Genomic DNA, 21111 nt, shown 5'->3' on the forward strand with positions numbered 1-21111 from the left:
GAGAAAACAAGGAGAACTCAAGAAATTACAGAGTCTGCCAACTACTTCTTGGGAGATTTTAGCCACAAATAGGAAAGGAGTGACGGAAGCATCAGCCAGCATGCCACTCATCAGTGTACCAAGAGGAAAGCTACCTGGGCTACGACCGTGCCACCCTGAACGAGCCGGATCCTGTCTGATCTCGGAAGCTAAGCAGGGTCGGGCTTGATTAGAACTTGGATGGGAGACCACCTAGGAAGGCTGGGTGCTGCAGGCATACAAAAAAAAAAAAAAAAAAAAAAGCTACCTAGGGAGGGAACAGATGAGAAGGCCTCTGTCAGAGCTTCACTTAAACCCACCTTGAAGCCACAGAGGTCAATGGCAAAGGCAGATCTTGGAGCAGTTGACAGGCAGCAGATGCATATGCTGCTAGAGACTAGGAGGAAAGAACCCCACAGCAGCGCCCTCCACTAGCACATGGCATTTCTGGTACACTGGAGGGTATGAGGCCATGACCCTGACTGGCTCTGGGGGAAGGCTGTGAAGCTGCTTTGCTGGGTGTGGGGAGGAAGCAACTAATTTCCAGCTGCTGAGCAGTCAGAGAAGGTAGCTTAGTGCAAAGTGAAAAACTCCCTTCTCCAGGCCATCTCCATCCACATGTGACAATTCCCTAACCCAAACAGAATAATGATCCTTCCGCATTGGCAAAATCACAATAAATTTAAACGATTACCCCTTCTTTGGTCTGCACCTGAGAGATTTAACAAAAATCCACACACTTTTACTAACAATTGACCTCAGCTCCTAACATTATATAAACAGACATCCCATTCCATGGATGAGCTAGAAAAAAATAATGGGACATTATAAAACATTCAGCAATTCGCAAGAAGAAAACAAATTTTAAAAAGCTGAACAAATGGTCTCTTTTGAAACAGAATTATTCCAAGAAACAGGAAGAAATATTTTAAGTCTCTAATTTACATTTTCAATTTTTCAGTGAGACTTAAGAAGACCCTGTGTTGTCGACACAGGCACTAGGAAGCATGAAATGGAAATGACCTGGAAATGCAAATGTGTAGTCAGAAATGACAAAATAATAATGACCACATTTTGAAAGAACTCAGTAAAGGCATTAAACAGAATACCAAATGCTTCAGAAAACAAAATAAAAAACTAGAAGACATATTAGAAATTCTCCCCATATCAGTAAAAAGTTAAAGAGATGAAAATTATTAAACAATAAATGAGAGAAATAGGGAATAGATTTAGGAGATATAATATATGCATAACAGGAGTTTTAGAAGGTCTGAATAGAATGGACCACTTAGAAGCAAAATGAAGGAGGAGGAGGAGGAGAATAAGAACAAGAACACTTCCTGAGCCAATAAGGACTTTTCAATTTGAAGGGTTTGATTATATTGTAAATACTAATGAAAAGAATCTACAACTAAATAAATACAGGTATAACTTCTGAATTCCAAAAAACACTTTCTGAAAGCATTTTATCCAGTCGCAGAGAGAGAGAAAACAAAGTAAGTTTCCAACAAAGGAAAGATATCAGCTTTCATTCCACGATATTTAAAAGCTAGATGACAAAGAAAGATTGAAAGAGTCTAAGGAAAAAGATTGTGACCTAGTCAGGTTCATACATAACGGCAACAAATTCTCCCAAATATGCGAGAACTCATAAAGATGACCCGCTTACCTTCCTCAACCAATTACTCAACATTGATCAACAAGTGGGAATCATATAATTCCCAGAATACAATTCCAAAAATTGGGGAGTATATAGAAGAAATGAATGGTAAACAATAAAACGAATCTCACCAGAATTAAATTTAAATAATTATTGTGCTCGATGTAGTGTGATCCTTATGTTAACATTAAGAAAAAGATAAAGATACATTAATAAAAATCTGGATTTAAACTCCCAAATTATTTAAACCAAAACTATGCGTTGGAGGAAGATTAGTACAAGGAACAAACTAAATATCTCCTATTTTACAAAAGGAAATGTATAGTTTTATTCCTGACAGTAACAAAAATATCAATTTTATAATTATGTCTTTTAAAAGAAGTTAAAGACATAATTATTAAAAAGAAATACAATGAACATTACCAAAAGGACTTTGGTGAGAGGTTCAGCTGTTACAATCATGTGAATTTGAATAAAATATTAATTTCTCTAAGCTTCAGCTATGTCATCTACAAAATAGGGTTGATAATGTTTCTTTATTATAGGATTATTTTGAAGAGTAACTGAAATAAAGTACGTAAAGTATATAACACACTGCATGACACATGGTAACTGTGGAATGTTAGCCATAATAAAAGAAGGGGAACAATTTGATAAATATAACAAAATACAGGAAGAGAAAATAAAAGGTAAAACCAATAGCTGAATTAAACAGAAAACAGAAACAGTTAAAAAGAAACAATACCAAACATATCAGTTATCACAACACTTGGAAATCGATAAAATTTTTCTATTAAAACACAAAGACAAATTTTTTAAAAAATATGGATACTTTTTAAAAGACACATCATTATCCACTCTATAAATATTTGAGTGCTTCCTATGTACCAGGCACTAGTTTAGGTTCTGGGCATATAGTAGGAAATAAGACAAAATCTTAGACCATTCCGATATTGGGGGCAGCACATTCCAGGCAGAGGGTAAGTACGTATAAAGGCCCTAAGGCCTAGATAGGCCTGGGCATGTTCAAAGAAAAGTGAGCAAGAGAAAGGTAAATGAGTTCAGAAAGGTAAAGGGGATTGGGGTCAGATTCTGTAAGGACCTTGCAGGCCTTGTCTGGACTTTGGATTTTATTGTAAATAAGAAGGTGACTCATTGGAGAGTTCTGAGCAAAACTGATGTTGTCCAACTTCCTTTCTTTAGCAAGATCATTCTGATTAGTGTACTGAAAATGGACTTAAGAACAGCAAGAGTGGAGGTAGAAGGACCAATTAGAAAACTAACGTCATAATCTAGGAAAGAGACGATAGTATCCTAGATTGGGGGGTAGCAGTGGAGATGGTAAGACGATGGTAAGACTCCTCTGGATATAGTTTGAAAGATTAGCTAACTGTTTGGATGTGGGCAGCAAGAGAAAAAGAGGGGCCAAGGCTGCTTCCAGTCTTTTGGTCAAAGCAATGGGAAGGATGCCATGGTCAGCAGCTGAGATGGGAACATTCAGGGAAGAGGTGTGGAAGAATGTGACTGGGTTTTAGACGTGTAAAATGTGGACCGCCCTTAGGGAAAAAGTAAAAGAAATAGCCAGTCAGAACTTTGACTCTAAAGGGGCCAGAACCAGAGATGCAAACGTGATAGAAGTCAGCATATAAGGGTATTTAAAGGCATGAAACTGGGTATCAGATCACCCAGGGAGGAGGGGCAGACTGAGAAGTAGTCTAAAGACCAAGGCCTGGAACACGTCACTGTTTATAGATGGAGGACAAGAGGAAGAACTAACAAGGGGGATGGAGAAAGAATGGCCAATGAAATAGAATGAAAACCGGAACAGTGAGGGGTCTTGGAAGCCAAGACGAAAAGGGAGGAAATGAAAAACCATGTTGAACTCAGTGGATAAGTCAAGTAAAATGAAGACTAAAAATTGACCACTGGATTTAGCAATGGATGACCACTGCTGATCTGGACAAGGGCGGACTCGTGGAGTAGCCAGGGTGAAAGTTTAAAAGGCACAGTTGAAGAAACAAAGAGAACGTGCACACTTTTTAAGGAGCTTTACTATAAAAAGGAGCAAAAGCTGGGAGAGATGGTAACTCAAGAGACAAATGAGATCAAGGGAAGATTGTTTTTTTCCTTAATGAAAGAAATATCGGGATATTTGATGATGCAAGAGAGAAGGATGTATATTGCTATAATGACAAAAATTTTAAAAAATTAAAAGACAAATAAAAGAAAGCAAAAAATTAAAAAGTGTAGCAATATAAAATTAGACAAATTAGAATTATGATGAAGAGCATTAAGTGGCATAGAAGTTAATATATATTTGATGAACTCTGGAACAAACTTTAAAAAGTAATTAAAGAAGTATTCCCCAAAAGAATACAGCACCCAAATGAATTTATAGGCAAGACTGTAAAATCTTCAGGTAAAGAATGACTTCTTTACTATTTAAACTGACCCTCACAATAAAAACGAGGAAAATGTTTCATTTCATCTGAACAAACTAACAGAAACCTGATGCCAAAAACTGACAGAGAAGGAAAAAAGAAACAATATCAAATCTTTATTATGAAGATTGATACAATAAGTCTTAAGTAAAATGAGTAAATTAAATCTAGCAATATATTACAAGAAAAATAGATACAATCTGGACAGGATTTATTCCAGGAATACAAGGATGGTTCAACATAGACAATATGACTAACTAATCATATTGTTATTTAAAAGTAGAAAAGTAATTAAAATTGTCTCATTAGATATTAAAAGAGCACTTAATATAAACTCAAGTAGCATTCAGGGTAACAAAAAATTATTAGTTTAGGCATAGAAGGGTATTACCTCAAATTATAAAGAATATCCATCTGAAACCAACAGCTAATGAAAACCAAATATTATGATAAAATATAGAGGCATGACTAAGTCAAGAACAAAAGAAAATGCTATCATCATTACTTTTCAATAGTGTCCTGGAAATTTTAGTCGATGAAATAAAACAAGAAAAAGACATTTTTAAAAGCATAACTATCAGAAAGAAAAAGATAAAATTATCATTTTTGCAAATGATATAGCTATGTAACTGGAAAATTCAAGAGACTAAGAGGAAAAATTATTAAAAGTAATGTTTTAAGCTCAGTAAAACAGCAGGATGCCAGACATATAGGAATCAATCGCTTTTTACAGACTAAACTAGGTGGAGTTCTAATTTGAAATTCTATTTTCAAAAGCAGGTCCTCTCTCCCCAACAAACCCTGCCCCCCAGTGCTATCCAACAGAAAGGATCGTGTGAGCCACGTATAATTTTAAAATTTTAAAAAATGTTGCCACATTTTTTGAAAAAGGTGAAATTAATTTTAACATATTTTATTTAACCTAGTATATGTCCAAAATATTATTTCAACATGTAATCAATATTTTTAAACTATTATTGAGATATTTCATTTATTTTCATTCCTTCAAAATCAATGTGTTTGTGTGTGTGTGTGTGTGTGTGTGTGTGTGTGCGCGTGCGTGTGTGTACATCTCAATATGGAATAGCCACATTTCAAGTCCTCACTAGCCATTTATGGCCAGTGGTCATTAATTTGGACAGTGCAGCTCTAGTATAGACATGTCACAGTATATTTTTATAAGTGACTCCATAGCTCATGCTACGTGCCTAAGAAAATATGTACAGAACATACAAACTTGAAAGTACCAAAACTTCTAGAGAACACAGGAAGAGATTTCAGTAAAAGGACAAATATATGGCATATATCTAGAAGGAAGTCTCACTACTGTAAAGATACCAATTTTCTACACCAAATTATTTTATTAATTCAATACAAGACCAATCAAACTTCTAATGACATTCTTTTTGGAAAGACTTGACAAAATGATTTCAAAGACTAAAAGTGTAAATGTCAAAAGATTTTGAAAATGACAAGTAAAAAGGTTTGGAGTTTGGTATATCAGATCTTTAAATATCATCAAATATTTATATGTTTTATCCATTTACAAAAAGTACAATAGTACCATACTGGCAGATCAATAAAGAAACTGAAAAAATTATTATAGGCAATAATTTAGCATGTGATAATGGGGAATTATAAATACGTAGAAAAGGAATATGTTAGTAAATACACGGTATTGGGGTCACTTATAAAAATACACAGTGACACGTCTATACCGATGACTTAAAATAGTATGTGTGAACAACTTTAAAGGAAGTAAATGTTTGTACATGCACAAAAAGAACCTGAGAGAATATGTAAGTTCTTGCCAGTGATTATCTCTGAGTGAATGGGACTTTGTTACTTTTTTTATACTCTTTTTATTATTTGTCAGTATTTTTCTGCAATGAGCGTGAAAGTCTATTTGTTTAAAAAAAAAAACTGCCAAAGGAAACTTAATTTTGAAAATAACATTAAAAACCCTCCTTGTTGTGTTTCCTTTCTCATGAGTGACACAGTGCCTTCCTTTGCTATACAAAGTGCCCCTCCCTTCTCTCTCCTAAAAAAAAAAAACAGAAAAGGCCAACTGACAAGACTGTAGGTTATTTATCATATGGGACCAGCAGATAATTCTTTCCCTGAACTAAAGAACTATAAATTAGATTATATTAAGAAATCTCTTTGGGTTTTGGTTTGCTGCTTAGCTATCCATTGTAGGTATATGTGCAAAGCGTCTAACGCAAATGCTTCCTATTTTGGCTAATGAGATGGATTTCCTTTTACCAACAAGGGAGATGCTGTCCGAGGCTACCCACGAAGTATGCGAGAAATTCAAATATGCGAACAGAGCCTAGTAAAACCAGAGCGAGAAAACATCAATGCCCCTTGGAGTATCCCAAAAGCTTGTGCAAGTGTACTTCTACTGGGTTAATACTATGAGTTTGGAGGTATAAGGCAAACAGACCCCAATCCTGAAGGCATTTTTGTTTGGGTGTCCCACAGAGTAGTTGTAAATCTGGAACAGGAAACTCGAAATCATTGAGGTCACATATTTATAACATCAAATTCAATTAGGTTAGAAAAGTACAATTTCTGTCATCATGTCATAAAAAGATGTGTTTTTCTCTCAGATCCCTTATAAAGAAAAGTCCCCTATATTATTACAGATAGGGCTGTTTTCAATCAGTTACAAGGAGCAATTCAATTACTAGATGGTTTAGTGCAGTAACTGACTCCAGACTAATTTAATTTCTTTAGGTCTCTAAAGATCAATTGATCTGATTTGTCCCATCCCCAAAGGCTGTTTAGGAAAAATTCAGACTTAAATACCTGGAAATGAAATCCAAAACCTTGGCCAATTTCACACTACTTAGGTCATCTTGCAAACTTTCAGCTAGTCGCATAAGATGCTCTCTTGGCCCTCAGACCATTGAAAGCTACTTAGCTCTGTGTACATGTGAGTGCCCTCCCCGCATCAGGATGCTTATTCGATAAGTGGAAAATGTGCTGCATGCATTATCAAATCTGTCGTTCTAAAGGGCAGTTGGTCTGGGCACTCGTGTCGCATGAGCACATGTGTAACTAAAGGGCTATTTTTACTTTAAGAGTAGTTTATTAAGACTGTTAGGAGAAGGCAAAAAAGATGCTCATCCAATAAGATGAGGAACTTACAATTATTTTAGATTAATAAACCACTTTCATAAATGTCATCTTCCTCGGTTCTCATAACAAGCCTTTAAAGTGAGTAAGGTTATTTTCTTCATTTTCTAGATGAGGAAACAGATTCGGAGGTTAGGTGACTTCTCCAGGATCACTCGGCCAGTGAAAGGCAGAGCTGGGACTCTAACCCATGTCTTTGTCTCTGAATTAAACATGTTCACCTCCTATCTGAGACAGAAGGTATGAGGTACACTATAAAAGCACATCACTGCTGCCACTCTGAGCCACTGTCTCCATTCCTGCTTGACACCTGACTAAAACTGAAAAAGTTCACTGATTATAATCCCACCTGCATCAACCCAGTCCGAATCAGTGCCTCTGGCTCTCTAGAATAGATGAAAAGGGTCATGTCTAAATAAAAGCAGCCTTTGTAAATGGACTCATTTGTTACCCACACTGCTGATACCACGTTCTCACTGACTCGGGTCTCAAGGCCCGCTATGACCCATTTGCCCGTTTCTTCACCTTTTCTGTTTTTACAATGCATCTTCAACCATAAGCTCAAGCTTCTTCCCTTGATCTCAATACTTGTCAAGCTCTCCAACTAATTAATCTTTCTTTTCTACTCAAGTCCCACAGTTTCTGCCCAACTTTTAGCCTCTCCTGCTGGCTTGTCGGACTCCCCACCAAGCCTCCATATCTGCTCCCCAAAACTAAAACCACCTTATATGCTCTGCCATTTGGGAAGGCTTAGGAAAGGATCAGATGGATGTCGATAACACATGTAATTTGTCCCTTAGTTTGAGTTGCCAGGGCAGGTTGGGGAGAAGCACCTTGTTCAGAAAATGTGACCCACGTGGTAAGTAACAAAGAGTGTGGCACACTGTAGCATTTGGCGGGGACATCACACGGAGATCTGGAGATAAGCCGGAGGGCTGATGCTAGGGTACCCACCTGTCATAAAGACTTCAGGCCGCATAAACGAGTAAGCGCAAGAGATGAAAAGAGTCTGAGCATCTTATGTCTAATAAAATGATAACATTGAATCGTGTAATGGAAATTTGCTAAGAGAGTACAACTTAAATGTTCTTACTCGTAAAAAGAATAAGTACAGAAAGTTACATAGTATGTGTAAGAGACACAAATGATCAGGTTGAAAAGTCTTCTCTTTGAAAACGCATTTTTTTTTCTTTACTTTCTCACCGGGTAAACTGTGAATCTCAATATAGTCATTACTCATCACACGTGCAGTCTCACACTGTGTGAACCATTTTAAGTTAAAAGGGGGGTAAGTTGTAGGCACATGATTGTCATCTGTCTTCCTAAAGGTCCTGAGGTCTGATACCTCTCCTATTAAATACAAGCAGTCCAAACTGTAAGTAAAATATGTACCTTGAATTAAATTACATGTCCTTGTTTCAACATTCTCAGCTACCATTCCATTCCTTGCATTAGCAAATGTGTCCACTTCGTAAGGAAAGGCCATCCAGATTCCACTTCTCTGCAGATGGCCACTCGAGATCTGGAGCTTAACATCACCAAGAGGACTGAGTCTTTGATAACAAAGAAAACCTATTTTTTTCCAGTTGAATAGGTGTCCTGACCAAAGAAATCACTTCACTCAGAAACTGAGCATAGACTAGATCCAGCTGCAGCAGCTGCCAAAACTTAAGCACTTACATATCTACAGCGTTTATAACTGGAAGGAAGGGGAGTCGAGAGAACTGGAGACTATGGACAGCAAGGTTATGGTTCTCTGGTGTTGAAAGGAGTGTGTTCTTACACACTCGCTCTTCTCTTTATCTTATCTGAACAAAAAAGTAAACAGAAAATTCTCATTACCTCTCAATGTCAGTGAGCCTGGAGGAATCCCGAAATCCTTTGGCAAAAGGGTTGCTATCTATTTTCAGCTTGGTTATCTGGAAAGGGAAAAATGGGTGATGAAACAATATCATTTCTGAGGTCAAAGAAATAAAATCAGAAAGAGAGAGTTTGTTCATTTTCCCTTTAGGGCATCACCTGAGAATATCTAGTCTCCTAGTATCACAAGAAAGGCTGAAATTGCTAGAGAAGTCCACAGAAGGGATGGATTTGGTGGGATGGTCAGGAAAGGCCTCAGAGAGGAGGGGTCTGAGGACCTAGAGAACAGGCCGGGGGTCAATGAGCAGACGCAATTAGTGCTGGGGGCCTTTCCTGAGCAGTGTGGCTGCAGTGTGAAGTATTCAAGAGAGTAGCGAAAGGCTAGGGCTCCGCTGGGGAGTGGAGGGGTGTCGAGAAGGCCAGCATTGGTGGGTAACGGGGAATACAAACAAGAACGCTGCCTGATGCTGACTCGGCAACATCATTTGTTAATACCATGGGCATGTGTGTATATACACATACATATACATATACATATACATATGCATATACATATACATATACGTATACGTATGTGTGTGTGTATATGTATATATATATAGAGAGAGAGAGAGAATAGCTAATAATAGCTTCATGTTCGACATTAGATTGAGACACATGTGTTTGTGTCATGTTCCCCCTTCCATCTGTTCCATCTTCCATCTACATAGAATCAAATTAGTTAGTCTTTTACTATCTTTTCATACAATGTTATTTATAGACTTATATGGAAAAAAATTTTTCCTAAGAAGAATCGTGGTCTGAAGTATTAAGAGTCTATGCTGTGCTAGTCATAATCCCACAGTATTACTATTAATGTAGAAAGAGCCATTAATTCATATGCACTGTGCCTCAAAGAAAAATGCATTAGATTACAAAACAAAAATAAAGAAAGAAAGAATGAAAGAAAACACTGGTTAAAAGATACTCGACTTGTAAATTTCTGAGTGTTAGAGCTGAAAGGTACCTAGGGAGACGAAGGCATGATTAGTAAGTATCTGAAAGAGAACCACAGACACCTTTCAGATTTCTTTGGAATTTTCTTTCATTGTAAGAATTTTCCGCTTCCAATATCTTTTAAGTCCCTCTTTCATAAGCCCCAGGGCTGTCGATGGTAACTTTCTTTTCTTTACATTTTTGATACACAATTTCAAACTACAGGAAAGTTTAGAGACTAGGACAAGGTATTTCCATAGACCTAGACACCAATTAGAAAGGCGCTCAAGACAATAATTAGGTATTTACTTTCCCTGGATCGTTTTATCTAATTCCATGGAAAATAACTGCTTTTGGAAGTTAGAGGGGAAAAGCCAACTGCCTCTCCATTTACTAAAATCGTGTGGAGGCCCTGGATTAACACCACAATCTGAGTCAGTTCAATGGAGTGCTGAGTAACAGCCCAGGGAACTAAGCTCAAACGTCCGAATGAACCTCCTGTGCTCTCTGTGATCCTACCAGACTCTGAGTCCACTGGAATGCCAACAATTAGCACCCAGAAACGTTGGCTGAGCTTGGTTTCAAGAGCAAACAGTCACTTGTATGGTTTCACCTTCTTACCAGTTACAGACGAGGTGAACCTCTTCTTGAGTATACATCAAAAGCATTTTATTTTGTTTTCTATCTTAAGATAAAATAATTTTTAAATAGAAACATTTTAACATTCTTGGTAATCACGCATTTTCAAAAGTAGGCATAGATTTTATTCCATGGATATTTAAACAAAAACCAGTAGTTATAAAGAAAGACATTCATCTCTGCAGATGGAGTTTTACACTTCTTTTTGAACTTTGGGACAGCTGAAGAGGTACGCATTTGGGAGCTGATGAGAGAAGAGACCTGAGTTCCAGACAGTGATTTTGGCTGGACATCATTTCATCTGTTCCCACATACAAAATTCCTGCAGCTCGTAACACTGTTGGACAGTGTCAAAGGTAATACTAAAAGAAGAATCCAAAAATGGCTAATCACCAAACATAATAGATAGAGAATGTTGTACAAGCCAAACCACAGGTATGGCTCATAGTTCAAAAACAAATTTTAAAAGCAGCAACGTTTTTCATTTTGCGAGGAAAAAGCATTAAGTAAGGATAGCAGTGTGTGCTTAAGAAATCCTTTAGTATGTATCTACGTACATGTAAACTACAGACTAATTCAGGTCTAGATATACTCATTTTTTCATGTGTTATCTTAATAATGTAGAACAGAATGCATGTCCTAACACTGCCAGTCACAACAAAGAGAAGGGGACCTTTCCAGTGGTTATCATTCCATGTAACATCACGAGACTCTGAATATAGCTGGGAGTTCCCAGCCACAAGGTGAAATTGGCCCTCAGAGACCATTTCTCCAATTATCAGGAAAAGATCTGTCCAAAGGCATTTAAAAATGAAACCTGACCTACACTTCAACTCTACAGCAGTGGTCTGCCTGCTCAAAAACAACGTATGACCTTTAAATCTTAAATTATAAAACAGTTTGTTGAAAGTGTAATGTATTTAGCTTTTATCTAATAATGTAGACAAATGCAATCATTTCCTCGCCAAAACCAGAGAAAAAAACAGTAAAAAGGCCCCATTTCCATTACTTATAAATTAAACTACCAGCCACAATTAATGAGAAGCTTTTTCACAAATTCTATTGGAAACTTTGATTTGACTTTTACTAGATATAAAAATAACAGTCCTATCTAAAGTTTAAGAGATGTGACGGTGATCCCGAATGCGAACTTGTAATTTTTTTCCTCTCTTCTCTGTACATAGAAAAATTCTAATATTATATTATACTTGGTACATACTTATTTCCTAAATATTTTATTACATGTTTGCTATAGGAAAGTCAGTGCACAAAGATGATATAATAATGAAAAAGCGGGTTGTGGGGAGACCTAGAAAGAATCAAAGATAACTTTCAAAACTTGTGTAAAGACTAATGAAAATACTAACTCTCAAATTGACTTATTCACCCCATATATGTTACTGAACATGAATTTTGATTAGTCATCTAAGGTTTATAAACCATGTCAAACATGGCGTATTAATATAACAAATCAAATGTTTGACTATTACTTGAATTTAAAATACATATGGCATTGTGCTAGGGAATCTGGTGTTAAGGATGGCTCTATAGAAATAAACTATTTTAATTGGGCAACATTTTTAAATTCAGTTTCCAAAACTTGACACTGAAATCTAGCATGGTGCCACCAGAAAGGAGGAATTAAGACCCAGGAGATGGTTCTGTCACTTAGCAGATTTGTGTTTTCAGGCAAGTATATGAACTACTCTGAACCTCAGCTTCTTCATCTATGAAATGGGGCTCATGGAGCCTTCTGAAAGGTGTTAGCATCGGAATTAAGGGAGACATTGAGAAAAACTATAGAGAGATTTTTCTAAATTAAAAGTCATAAATCCAAACCATGAACTTCAGCTGGATCCTAGTTCAGAGGAGAAAAAATGGTTGTAAAAGACATTTGTTGGTCTATCCTGAAATTTTTAATATGAACTGAATGTTAGGTGATATTAAGGAATAATGTTTATTAATTTTCTTAGCTTCGATAAAGATATTATAGTTACAAAAATAATGTTCTTATTGTCAGTATATATTTGTAGACGTATTTACAGGCATGCAACTTAGTTTCAGATGATTACAGGAAGGGGGAAAGTATGGATACATAGAGAGATAGAGAAATAGGGTGGGGAAGGTACAAATATGTCAAAATATTAATTTTTGAATCTGGGTAGAGAGTATGGGTTCATTTTACCATTTGTTTAACTTTTAGATATCTAGATTTTTTTCTAAATAAAAAATCAAGAAAAAAGAAGAATTAAATGAGATAATGCCTTTAAAACAGATGGCTCCTATAAATGCAGCTGTTGCTAGCAGACATTCCGACCTTCGGTTTAGGACGATTGCTGTCTCGTTACACTGGCTGTTGTGCACGCAGCAGGTAAGCGGCGAGCACTTGTTGAAAAGAAAAAAAGATGAACAAGAAGAGTTGAAACTCTCTAAAAAGGATGCCTCAGAGTCCATCGGGGTCACAAGCTGAGAGGACACCAGGTACCTAAAGCTTAGGAGTTAAGGACACTGACTTTTGAACCTAACCACCTGGATTCAAATCTGTGATGGGAGAGGCAAAGTCATCTTGGATGAGCTATTTAACTCTGTGCCTCAATTTTCCCAGCTGTAAAATGTGACATGGAAATACTGTTGTTCCTATCACATATCATGGTGAAGATTAAATAAGACAATGCACTTTAAATGGTGCCTTGCATATCATAAGTACCCAAATATTAACTGTTATTATAATTATGTAGATAATCACCTCCTATTCCAAGGTACCATGATTTGAGAGGTCCCACCCCCATTTTTTCAGGATTGCTCCTTCACCTATTAAACCAAATCGAAGGTGTCATACTTAGAAATTTCCTTTAATTTTGTTCTGTCTGTAATTTTCACCAAAAAAAAAAATAATAATCTAATTTATCTATTCTTGCTTTGGATCTCTTTACAGAGGATTCTGATAAAAGCAATGAAGTTTCCCCACGTGACAAGTTTTTATTTCATTCTCTAACATCAACAAGGTTTCTTATATTAGTATATTATAGTATAAAGAGATACTATGTATTTATGTATTATAAAAAATATAGTAATTATAGTATAAATCTAATGTTTTATAATGTAAATGTTACAAATTCAATTCATGTAAAATGAATGTTTCGAAAATCTTTCCTGAATCCATGATATCTGAATTGCATGTGTCTTCAAATAAATTAAAAATGGGATAGTTTTTGTCAGTGTTCCAGATACTTGGAGAAATAGCATTAGCGTTTTACGCCTTTGTGGGCTTCAATCTGTACCCAAATTTTCAGCTTGGGCATTCTCTGAACGTTTCCCCTCTAGTGTTAATCTTAAGATAATTCCAAATGTATGATACTTTGCTTTTCTACTTTCAGATGATAATTATAATAGCATTTTTGCATTTATTTATCTCATTAAAAATATCTCACTAACATTTTACAATCCAAATGGCGACAGATCCTCTCTGGACAATCGAGACACTGTCCGATCATAACCACATGCCGTTTTGATAGCGTTTGGATAGTTTTCTGAAGTCAGTTTACTCACAGCATCTCATTTGATCCGCCCAGAAATTCTCTGACACGGCCTAGGCAATCCTTAGCCCCCATTTACGGGTAAGGAAAATGGCAGCCCCAGTGGTGGAGTGAAATCTACTCAAGTCGCACAGAAATTACAGGTGCTGACACCTTGCGGACACACAGCCACTCCGGCCACTTGCCCACATCCCTTCTCTGGGCTCCCATTTCCTTATTAGTGTGGGGCTACTTGGGCTTTCGGCTTCATCTTCTGGCTTTTCCTGAGAGACTCAACACCTTCTCTGCTCAGGTTGACCATGCCACCCTGCGACAGGCAGCTCCTAACAATTATTCACTCAGAACCCAAAATACGACAGCAACACAAGAGGAGAGCAGTGCTCCTGGGTGCCCATAACTGATCAAATAAAAGCAAGAGGCAAAGACCCAGGGAGGGTGCAAACGACTGAATCCGTCAAGGAAATGACATTGTGCGTTCCTTTTACTGAAGCAGAAGGAATTCTACTTCTGGTCTTTCCTGACGGTGGAAGAGTGACATATCCCCTCGCAGCTTCAGCGTCCTCACTGTGGAACCCTACTGTCATCCCCAGGGTTCAAGGTTGTGCTGGCCATGAAAAAAAAAGGGGGGGAGGGTGGGGGAAAGGACCTAACAGCACCTAGTCCTTAGTAAGACTTCGACAGATGTTTGTCAAATTGGACTAAATCTTATGAAGAAATGCATAAATCAAAAACGTGATGTGGAGTAGAAATGAATAACTCAGTGTCATAAATTAGATACCTTGATTTAATTAAATACACACTGCTTACATACTAGATGTTAAAAATAATTCTACTATAATTATCAGACCCTAAATTACACCTGAATACACTTCACAAACTATCTACAGTATCAGTCCTCGGGGAAGTTGGCTAGATAGAATATGTGTGCTAATTTAGCAGAAAAACTGAACTTCTAAATTTTATGGAGCAGTGAGAGTATGGCTATGCACGTTGTCAGGCTCTAACAGGAGGAGGAAAGGAAACGGGTAATTTTCTCGAGAAGAAAATTCGAGAAGCCAGAGAGGGGCAGGTTTGGGTGGGAGAGAGGGCAGTGAACAACCTGAGCAGAGAACAGATTCTAGAAAAGACGATGTAATACAGACCCTCACAACCTTCCTAACTCAGCACGCAGAGGTCCCGGGCTGATATTCAATTGCTGTTGCCAAAGGAAACTTCTATTTTAAGTACTGGGGTAGCCCTTCTCGCCAAGAAAATGAAAGAACCTCCTAAATCTTTATCTTATTTAAGAAATACATTGTGAGCGGTGCACTTACCAGTTGATTCTGATAGGCAGTGACAGCCGTAAAAACTGTCTCTGGGAAGATGAACGTTCTGAATTCTTCAGACTTCAGATTAAGCAAAGAGGCCGTGTGGTCTTTCTTCTTAATGATGTGTACCCGTGGCTGGTACTTATGCATTGAGTTCAAAATTATCTACAACGAGGAGACGGGGAGTACTGAGTTTTAAGTATTTGTATGACTAAACAGGCCAAATTACAATGAAGCAAAGAGAGAACCATAAAATCTACAGTTTCAAATCGAGTTTCAAGATCAGGACCTACCCTGCCCATTCTCAAAGCAAATCACTTTCACAAGATACTGCAGAGTCATCCTCATGAATCACACTTTACCACAACTGCAAATAACACTGGCTGTTTCAAGTATCCTTTCTAAAATGATGAGGGGAAAGTCATCTGGAGAATACGTTTATTTTTAAATCAAGTCTTTGAATTATTTTTTGTTTGTTAGTTTGGTTAAACCAAAGGATGTATGTCTAAATTTTCTAATGTAAGAAATTATATTTGCTAGGAGGATAGATTTTTATGTATGGAAGGGAAAATAAAACAGTTTAGAGAGGCAGTGTGGCATCAGACCTTGGTCGGAATACTGAATCTGGTACTGTCAAGCTCATCAGTCTTGGGGCACGTGATCTCACCTCCCCAATGGCATTCTCTCAAATGCAAAAAGAATATTAAACTCCTAGGGTTTTGGTGAGGATTAGATGATGCAACCTTTGTGAATCACGTAGCAAATAGGACATGCTCAGTAAACATAAAATTATTATTTTTATTTTATTTTATTTTTTTCTGACAGCTTCATGGATTCTTCACTTCCAATTATAAACTAAACATGAATGAAAGTGATGGCCACCTTCTATTCCATAGCTAATAACGACAAACAAACCCCAGTTAACAAGGCAGTATTCTTCATGTATATTTTAAATAAAATGTAATAATTTGCCATTATGAAATCTGAGCAACAAGTTGACTTTCAGATATAAAATGTTTTCCATATCCTCCCCACACCTCCCATCCAGACAGCTACCTAAATCTGTCATATGGCATTTATCCCAAGGGCCTGGCAGAGAGCTTGGCTCCTGGGGGAGATGTGTTATAAATACTGTGGCGGGACCAGGTTCAGTTGCAAACGGTGTTATCGCAACTAACGGCTTCCTTGTTTTCTTGACTAACATGGGTGCGGTGGAGGAGTGTTCCTGACAGTTGATTGACTTTTGCAGAGTCAAATACTAGTCACTGTGGGATAATCAATATAGAATCGATCTCTCTCTGTGCTGAGAGGTAAGCCATCTTGAAAATACAGGGCATTAACTGGTATTGAATTTTGTACATGCCATTCTCTTTATGATCCCAAACCCGAATAGGGATAACTGAAACAAATGAGAGCTTTCAATGAACTGAAATAAACTTTAAAAAGTCATCTCTTTGTAGAGTGAGTATAAGTTCAGGATATCTATGCTTAGTCATAAAGCTAGAATAAACTCAAAAGACAAAAACAAACATTTGCCTCCTAATACTGATATATATATAGAAACTTGAGCATTCACTGTATGTTTTACTAAGAAGATAGAAATAAGGTCTCCTCTCCCCACCCCAAGGTCAATTTCCTTTGGGAAAGGGTGCCAGACAGACTCAGAGCCCAGACCAGTCTCAGAGCCCAGGGCTCCTTGACTCTCTGCTGAAGCCCTATGGCAGCCCCAGGGACACCAACAGAAATGTGGACTCTGCTTCATTTTACTTCAAAATTAAGTCCTGGAAGTAAGCATTTTTCGCATTTTAAAACTAAAAATGCATCAGTGAGACAAGCTTCCTCAAGACTAATTTAAAGGATTTGGCCAAACAACGTAGGATCTAAAAATCTTTCCTTGTAATTTTCAGAACACACTATTTCTGGTGACAAAGGGTCATATTAAATAATAAAAATGTAAGTCTATGGCCATGCCACTCTGAACACGCCCGATCCCGTCTGATCTTGGAAGCTACACAGGGTCAGGCCTGGTTAGTACTTGGATGAGAGACCACCTAGGAAGACCGGGGGTAAAAAAAAAAAATAACTAAATAAATAAATAATAAATAAAAATGTAAAGCTAAAATGGATATTAATAACCATTTAAAACTAAACAATTTATCAAAATCTCATCTTGGCAAAATCAGACTAGAACCCTGAGCTCCTGACATACAGCTCGGTGCGATTCCCACTCATGAAGCCGGTGCTGAAAGAAAAACGTATCAAATTCTAGGCAGCTGATCTCAGCATGAACTCTCAAGTCTTCCTGGAAAGACCCAGTTCTTCTAAAAGCTTCACAAATGGAAAATTCCAGAACCATTAAAAAATTTTATTTCTCCCTGCAAAGGTTTCAGTGGAGCCCAAGAAATTTTTCTTTCTAGATAATAGAGACTTTAATATGTATTGTAGCAGACATTGTTCTTTGTCTACCCAAGATCTGTCTCCTCCTTTTTTTTGATTATTTTCCCCAGCTTTCCTGAAGTATAATAGACAATTAGTTGCTCATTTTACATTGTACAATTCGATGAGTTTTTTTCAATTATAGATGGCACACAATAATATATTAGTTTCAGTTGTACAGCCCAGTGATTAGAGTCCAAGGAATTTCAATATGAATGACATTAAGAATGATCATCGGCCTACAGAAAATGTCTCTCGGATACTTCATAGATTTTAACCCAAAAAACAATGTTGTCAATAGAAACATCTTTACAAAAAAAAAGGGCAATTATGCCAACATCCTTAAAGATAAAGGTCAATTATCTTTTCTAACACACAAAATAACAGAAACCGGTTAATCTACTTCCAACATCTTGACAGTGCCACCAGTAGAGTCGTGAGTTAACCCGGTGACTTTGACTTGGTCATGATAAACAAGGTCTCCTGTGGGCAGATGGATGGCAGCAACAAATGAGAGCTTCAAACAGGAGCCTGAAGTGATTTATTTGTTTTCAGTTTCAATCCATCCATTTGAAACGATGTCTAGAACTCTCTAATTTATTATCTACTTATAATCATCTTTTTTGAAAAAAGTTTTGAAACTCTTCTTCTAAAGTGCATAGATCCCACAAAAACTAAAATCTTAAGTAAGGACAGCTTTTAAAAGGAGTATAAGTGAGAGAATAATTATATTAGAATATCTAAGCTAAGGAAAGCCACTATGAAAATACTAATGTGCTTTCTGGCAAAAAAGAAACAGTATTCTCCACATCGAAAAGAAGTATGCAAGTCTGCCTGAAGTGTTCTTAGTATAAAATCTAAAATGGAATGTTTCTGTAAATCTTAAGAGCATAAAATAACATCACAAATAGTTCCTAAAAAAGCAGTTTTATCGTATATGCAAAAGCCTGTGTCAGCGGCTGTTTGTTCTATTAACTATTGAGAAGAGCTCAGAATTTCAGTTTCTCTCTTTTCCGCATTTGGATGAACTCCTTATGGACACAAAATCAAACTGTTTCGTTTTAATTGCAAGTCTTCTCTGTACTTTAATATTCCTAAGACTCTCTACAAAGGGGATATATAATGAGTAAACAGCACTGTCCCAAATTTATCTGGATATAAAACCCCTGTGTGTTATTGCATCTCCCATGAATGTTTTCTATAGAAGACACTTAGGAAAATCATGCACAGGAGGTCTCTGCCCTAGTGCCTTATGTTCTGTCATCTGGTATACCAATGACGGAATTTAGATGTTTAACCCCAAAATGGACGGTAGTAGCCTCCGAAGTGCACATTCCCTTGGTTTAGTTGGTGCAGGTAGAAAAGCAGTTGCTGAAGTCTTAGGAAATCCATGGTGATGACTACTCCCAGCCCTCTTGCACGGAAATGGCACACAGCATCCCTGTAAATGGCCTCTAGACAATAGCGGTCGAGATTCCCCAAAGAACACATAAATATTCTTGTAGAATGATTCAGGTACAGAGGTGGGGAGGGGCAGAGCAAGAGGAGGAAGAGACTTAGAGGAAGTTTTGTGTGACTTCTCAATTTCATCCCAGGGAATCCATAGTCCAAGGTACTGTACTCACGTGGCCATGTTGATCCAGCTCGTTGTTAGTGAGTTTCACCTTTTCAAAAGACACCATCTGTTTGAGTAGCTGCTCGCCAGTAAAAGGAGAGTCTGGATGTACATACAGCCTAGGAAAATTACGAGAGATTTTATCGTTACTTTTTTTTAAAATCTGTTCTCTGTGGGCTATAAAATACTCTAATTCTAAAGGAACATAAAAAACTCATATAAATAGTGAATTTTATATACCCCATATAATCTCAAATTTAATAATTCAGCAATATCAAAATAACTCTAAACTACATAAATGTGTTTCTTCATGTACCAATGATCTAAAAGGGGTACTACTTAATAAATTTTCTATTATCTGCTGAGCAAGCCATTTTTTAAAGCTTTTTTTCTATCAATTACACTACTGGGCTACTTCTGTCAAGTATAACATCTTATTGTTATAGGTATTTTCAAAAGAAAGACAAGGTTATACTTATTACATAATGAGTTCCTCGTAGAAGCATTGCTAAAAAGCAATGAAGACAGAAAGAATTTAAAAGAGGAAATAATTCTAGAGAATCCACTCATTTGAACTTGAAGGTGACTGAGTTTAAAGTTTGTTCTTTATATATGCGAGACAGAATAATTTTAATACAGTGACCTGGGGAACTTTTAATAGTCCATGGATGATAATCTGTTGTTCCTCCCAGTACCTTAAACATTATTACCTTCATCATCCTCTAGTGAAGTGCTCACTAAATGAGAGCTGGGTAAGCTTCAAATTATTCAATGTATTTATTTGTAAACAGCCTAAGCCAAAAAAGAAAAAAAGAAAAAATTGATGGGAAAAAAAATGTGTTTATCAAACATTTATCTATTGATTAGCTACTACGTGCAAGGCAATCTTTTACTCACTCACAGTTAAATGCAGGCCATTTGTCCTACCTGTGAATACAACACTAAGTACAATTCTTTATAAATCACAGCCCTGGTAGCCACTTGATGTGAGCTTTTCTGAAGTTAGGGGAAACTATAGAGAGGAGCAGGAAATATCCTTGATTCAACAAGACAAGTTCCTTTATCCATGTAATAGGTTATTTATATTTAAATTTTGCATAGGATCCTTATAACTATAATTAAATATAAGTATTATGGTTAGCACGAAGGCGAGGGAAAAAGTCACAAAACTTTTCCTTGCAATACTCATGTAAACAAGAAGAAGTCTGTGCCGTGGTTTGTCACACAGAGGACTAAGACTAGAAGAAGTGGGTGCACATGCTGAAACGAGGCCTACCAGAAGCAAAGCACAAAAAAGGCTGATAGCACAAAAGATTCCTACTTCACCCAAGCAAGAGCTTGAAAGGATTTAGATGTCTGTTTGCCTGTTTGTTTGATTTTTTTTTTTTTTAGGAGTGCTCAAATGTGCCCTTCAATTGAAGTATTCCTTGATGACACAAATTATAATAGTTTTTCAAGTATCACTCCTCCAATATTCTAACTT

The 21111-nt window shown here is 36.9% G+C and overlaps 1 protein-coding gene across 1 annotated transcript in view; it reads right to left on the bottom strand.

Annotated features, from left to right (window-relative positions):
* TBX20 (T-box 20) overlaps positions 1-21111 on the bottom strand; it is a 40664-nt gene that overhangs the window by 12982 nt on the left and 6571 nt on the right. Inside the window, exons 4-6 of the mRNA XM_011362515.1 lie at positions 19639-19747; positions 15584-15742; positions 9103-9179 (exon numbers count right to left, since the gene is read on the bottom strand). Coding sequence (XP_011360817.1) covers positions 9103-9179; positions 15584-15742; positions 19639-19747 — 345 coding nt within the window. The remainder of the gene's footprint in view (positions 1-9102; positions 9180-15583; positions 15743-19638; positions 19748-21111) is intronic.

This window comes from Pteropus vampyrus, unplaced genomic scaffold (assembly GCF_000151845.1).
Source record: "Pteropus vampyrus isolate Shadow unplaced genomic scaffold, Pvam_2.0 Scaffold75, whole genome shotgun sequence".
NCBI classification, from domain to species: domain Eukaryota; kingdom Metazoa; phylum Chordata; class Mammalia; order Chiroptera; family Pteropodidae; genus Pteropus; species Pteropus vampyrus.